At 43.4% G+C, this 4,820-nt stretch overlaps 1 protein-coding gene across 1 annotated transcript in view; it reads right to left on the bottom strand.

The window, feature by feature from the left end:
- Positions 1–1,755: 1,755 nt before the first annotated feature.
- LOC108229417 (cysteinyl leukotriene receptor 1-like) overlaps positions 1,756–4,820 on the bottom strand; it is a 4,562-nt gene continuing 1,497 nt past the window's right edge. Inside the window, exon 3 of the mRNA XM_017405090.3 lies at positions 1,756–4,066. Coding sequence (XP_017260579.1) covers positions 3,424–4,066 — 643 coding nt within the window. The 3' untranslated portion in view covers positions 1,756–3,423. The remainder of the gene's footprint in view (positions 4,067–4,820) is intronic.

Raw genomic sequence — 4,820 nt, 5'->3', positions numbered from 1 at the left:
CACATTTCTTTAGTCTAAACCAACAGAGGTCTCACTCTGGCACATTTCTCTGGACCAACAGAGGTCTCACTCTGACACATTTCTCTGGACCAACAGAGGTCTCACTCTGACACATTTCTCCTGACCAACAGAGGTCTCACTCTGGCACATTTCTCTGGACCAACAGAGGTCTCACTCTGACACATTTCTTTAGTCTAAACCAACAGAGGTCTCAGTCTGACACATTTCTCTGGACTAACAGAGGTCTCACTCTGACATGTTTCTCTGGACCAACAGAGGTCTCACTCTGACATGTTTCTCTGGACCAACAGAGGTCTCACTCTGACATGTTTCTCTGGACCAACAGAGGTCTCACTCTGACACATTTCTTTAGTCTAAACCAACAGAGGTCTCACTCTGACACATTTCTCTGGACCAACAGAGGTCTCACTCTGACATGTTTCTCTGGACCAACAGAGGTCTCACTCTGACATGTTTCTTTTGACCTCCTCCAGTCAGAGGTCAGAGATCAAACAGGAAGCGCAGCTTCAGCTTATAAACCTTAAAGCAGTGTGTTGATGCTGAAGCTTCATACATCATCAGGAGCTCATTTAGACATCGAGCCAAACTGAGCAGAGAGGGGAAACTGTCTGCAGGTGAATCAGGTGTCATCACCTCAGCTTCTCTGTGTTTAACATCCTGGGTGTGGTCCTGTGGTTTTACATCCTGTGGGATGTGTTTGTGTTCCTACAGTGAGAATGGGACGTCCTCTAATGATCCAGATAGTTTCCAGAGAAAGGATCAGTCATAAAACCCTCTGAAGGTGAAACATGACTCTGTGAGGACACTGACGACAGCACGACTGTGTGAAACAAGGTGGGAGGGGTCAGGAAACACCTGGGAGTCAGGAAGCACACACATACACAAGTTAACAGTCAAACAGACTTTCATTGGACAGAGCGTCTAACTCCTGACTGAGGACTGAGCTCTGGTCCTCATGAGGATTACAGGTCCTGACCAGGTAGGTGTTCATACAGGAAAGAGTCCTGGAAAGGTAACAGAAACCAGTACAAACACACACACACACACACGGACATTATACTGACCATTAATTTATGGAGGGTAACCCAAAGCACTCGTTAGCTCGAACCCAGGACCAGGTTTGGACCCTTTAAGCACCATAATCCTGACCCTGCAGGCAGTTTGTCCAGAACTGTATGAAAGTTAAAACTTAAAACTTGTAGCTTTGATTTGAGCACCTGGAGGAAAAATGTTTACACAAAGATTTTCTGACTGTAGAGTCAGAGAATTAATGGTTATAAATGTGTAAAATGACATTTCCACAAATATACTAAGAGTTTATCATTTATTTCTGTGTAATTTTAATTATTTGTGTGTATGTTTTACCTCCAACTCAAAGGTTACAACCTGCAGCCAGGAGCCTCACCTGCTCTCAATTATAATCAACTGAAGATCCAAGTTTGAAAACTTTGTTCAACTTTAATAAAACACAAAAATGAAATGTTCTTCAGGAAGGTTTAAAGGCAAACACACACTCTGGGTTGGTGTGTGTGTGTGTGTGTTTTGGTGGATCCGGGGTCAGACTGACAGCTGATCCTTGAAGAAAATAAGAAAATACCCAGAGTTCATAGCGCTGAGGCACAGAGTGGTTTGTTTATGAGCTTTAGCTCCCCCTGGTGGTCACTGCTGCACATTACAGGTATAATTTGTTCCTAAACAGATAAAAGATGTAAAATGGAATGGGGAAACACAGAATCACAGTAAGAATCAACAGGTTTATTTGCACAAAGTTTTATTTCCATATTTCTGCTTCATTACTTCATATAAAACTAGAAACCAGCTCAAAAAGATGGCGTCATCAGCAGCGACGGTTCAGAGAGCAGCTTCCATCTCATCTGAGGGACATTTCATGAAGAAAAATTACTGCCTTATCTCTTTAATATTCATAAAACAAGAATCTCTGTCAGTGTTGCTAAATGATTTCATTTCTCTGATGAGATTTGAACTTTTTGTTTCATATTTAAATTATTTAAACTTCATAGGTAAACTGATCCCTTCATACAGTGTTTTATTCTTTAGTTTTATTTACAGGATTAATGTTTTTCCTCCTCCCTTGTTGTTCAGTCGTTAATATTGTATTTATCTGTAAAAGACCTCAGATAACAGTTTTTGTTTTTACCTGTGTTGTATTAATAATTGAACTCTGCTGGCTTCAGTTTGCTCTCGTCTCACATGTTTAACTTTATGAGCTGTTAGCTGTTGGGCTTTTAAAGAACCTGATGTGGTGAAACCTACAATCCTCAACTTCTTTTAGGAAGAAAGAAATAAGAGGAATCCAGAGTCATTGTTTGGTTTGTCTCTAAGTTTCTGTAGCAACAAGAAGGAACAGGAAGCAGATAAAAACAATAACATCTCTTATTATCTTAGAGTCTGCAGGAATAAAAATATGATCAGGAACTTTATTATTTCCCCAATTATCACATAAACTTTCCTCCTTTCAACTGTTTGGTTTATGTGCTGTAAAATGATTTCACCTGACTTTAAACCTCGGAACAAGAACCAAATCTGACAGGGTTTGCAGACGGGACAGATGTGTGTAAAAACAACAAAGTTCCTGTCATCCAGCAGGGAGAACAGAGAAGATGTCTCTGATGGGACCTTCATGTGAGCACGGTTCCTGTTTACAAGAACATCAGAAAATTATCACTAAATAATACAAATATTTAAATAAACCTCTATAATTTATAACCAAACACACATAAATCCAACTGAAAGTGTTCAGTGCACATCTCAAATAAAAATATAAAAAGTTTTGTTTCTAAAGACCAACAGGAAGGAAGCGGTTAGTGGGAACTATTTCCTGAGGCGGATTAATCCATATATTGATGATCTGATGTCAGTGAGTGAGGACTGATGGTCAGAGCTGCTTCAGATTCACTGACATGAAGGAAAAACCTGCAGAATTCCAGTTTCCTTCCTGTTGGAAGTTGAATGTTTGGTCCTCAGTGGGACGCCTGCAGGGGGCGCTGTGACTCTGCTGCAGCTGATTTTACTCTGCAAACATCTCCTCGATTTAGATCCGATCTGAAGGAACACAGCTGGTGCAAAAAAACCTTTTAGAAGAAAACAGGATCTCTTCTGTGAAACGAATCCAGACGTCTCAAACTCAAACCCACGTTTATCAAACACAAAAGTTGGCAAAAATGTCAAAACAACTGCTGAACCTTCTCTGCTCTTCATTCCTGTATAGAAGCAGCATCTGGACGTCTTTACAGAGGGAAGACCCTCCTGGAGGACCACCATCTGTAGAGCTGCTCCTGCTCCTTCATCCAGATCAGATTTAAAACGAGACACAGAAAACCAAAGGACTCTCCCAGGACAGGTGGACAGTTTGGGAAGAAAACCTGCACCTGAGGCAGTCTGTCAGGTGGAGGTTTTTGGGGGATTCTGGATGGATTTAGGTCTGAAGGCCATCTGCTGGACTTTACAGAGTGGCACCCAAAGGAGCCCAGTCTGCTGGACCTGATCCTGGTCTAAATGTCCTTTCTGGCTGGATTTACGCTTGACGGATCCGTACCTGTTGGAACTTGAAGAGTTGCGCCTGAGGGAGCTCAGTCTGCTGGATCTGATCGTGGACTGGAAGTCCTTCCTGAAGGTCTTGGTGGAGTAGTAGTACAGCAGCGGGTTGATCATGCTGTTGGTCGTCGCCAGGCACAGCGTCACCGACACGGCGCGCTGCAGCGTCTGCGTGATGTCACAGCTCCAGCCACGGTTCATGGCGTGCAGGTGCAGCGTTCGGATCAGGTGGTAGGGCAGGAAGCACAGCAGGAAGGTGACGATCACCATGGTGATCAGGTGAATGGAGTGCCTGTTGTTGCGCTGCCGGTTTAAGGTGCTGGCAGCGAGGCCTTTGGGGTGGGTCAGGTGCTGGATGATGTGGCTGTAGCAGCAGATGATGGTGAGGAAAGGAGTGAGGAAGCCGAAAACCAAACCCACGTAGTTCAGGATGAGGATCTTGTTCCAGGAGGACAGATTCTTCGGCTCAAAGCAGCGAGGGATTCCATTCCTGAGGGGAAACAAACAAACATTACGGCACGTCATCATTAGGGCTGAGTTTATCCTCTGAGGTTCTCCACCGTTCATTAAAGCTGCAGAACTAAAGTTCAGCACAGAAAGGCTTTCAGAGACAGACCTGAGATCAGTGAACATCAGGGTCTACTGTAAAACTGATGGAGGGGTTTTACTCTTTACTTTAACGTCCGCAGTAAACAGGAGGCTGTTTATTTGTTTGTTATTTATTTCTGTTTTTATGTTGGAGTGATGTGGAGGAACAGGCAGGTAAAAACTCAAACACAAGGTTTAACAACAATATCTCAGCTGCATCCAGGGTTTCTAACCCTAATCCTTTTTCTCAGGCTGCTCATCTTTGTGTGACGATGAAGCTGCAGTTTGAGACACATGACACAGATTAATGAAGACTGTCAGCTGTTTGTGGATCAGGTGTTCAAACTGTCCATGGCAGAGAAGGAACGAGACAACAGGACAACAACAACAAGACAGCAGGACAACAGAGAAGGAACAAGATTAAATCTGTCAGAGGCTGTCGGCTCCACGAGACCACAGCTGAGAGATGCTCAGAGGACCTCCGTCAACAAGACAAGACAACAAGACAACAAGACAAGACAACAGGACAAGAGGACAACAAGACAAGACAACAAGACAACAAGACAAGACAACAGGACAACAAGACAAGACAAGAGGACAACAAGACAAGACAAGAGGACAACAAGACAAGACAAGAGGACAACAAGACAAGACAA

The sequence above is a fragment of the Kryptolebias marmoratus genome, linkage group LG7 (assembly GCF_001649575.2).
Source record: "Kryptolebias marmoratus isolate JLee-2015 linkage group LG7, ASM164957v2, whole genome shotgun sequence".
NCBI classification, from domain to species: Eukaryota; Metazoa; Chordata; class Actinopteri; order Cyprinodontiformes; family Rivulidae; genus Kryptolebias; species Kryptolebias marmoratus.
The sequence above is the reverse complement of the archived record's forward strand: the minus strand, read 5'-3'. Positions and strand labels throughout refer to the sequence as shown.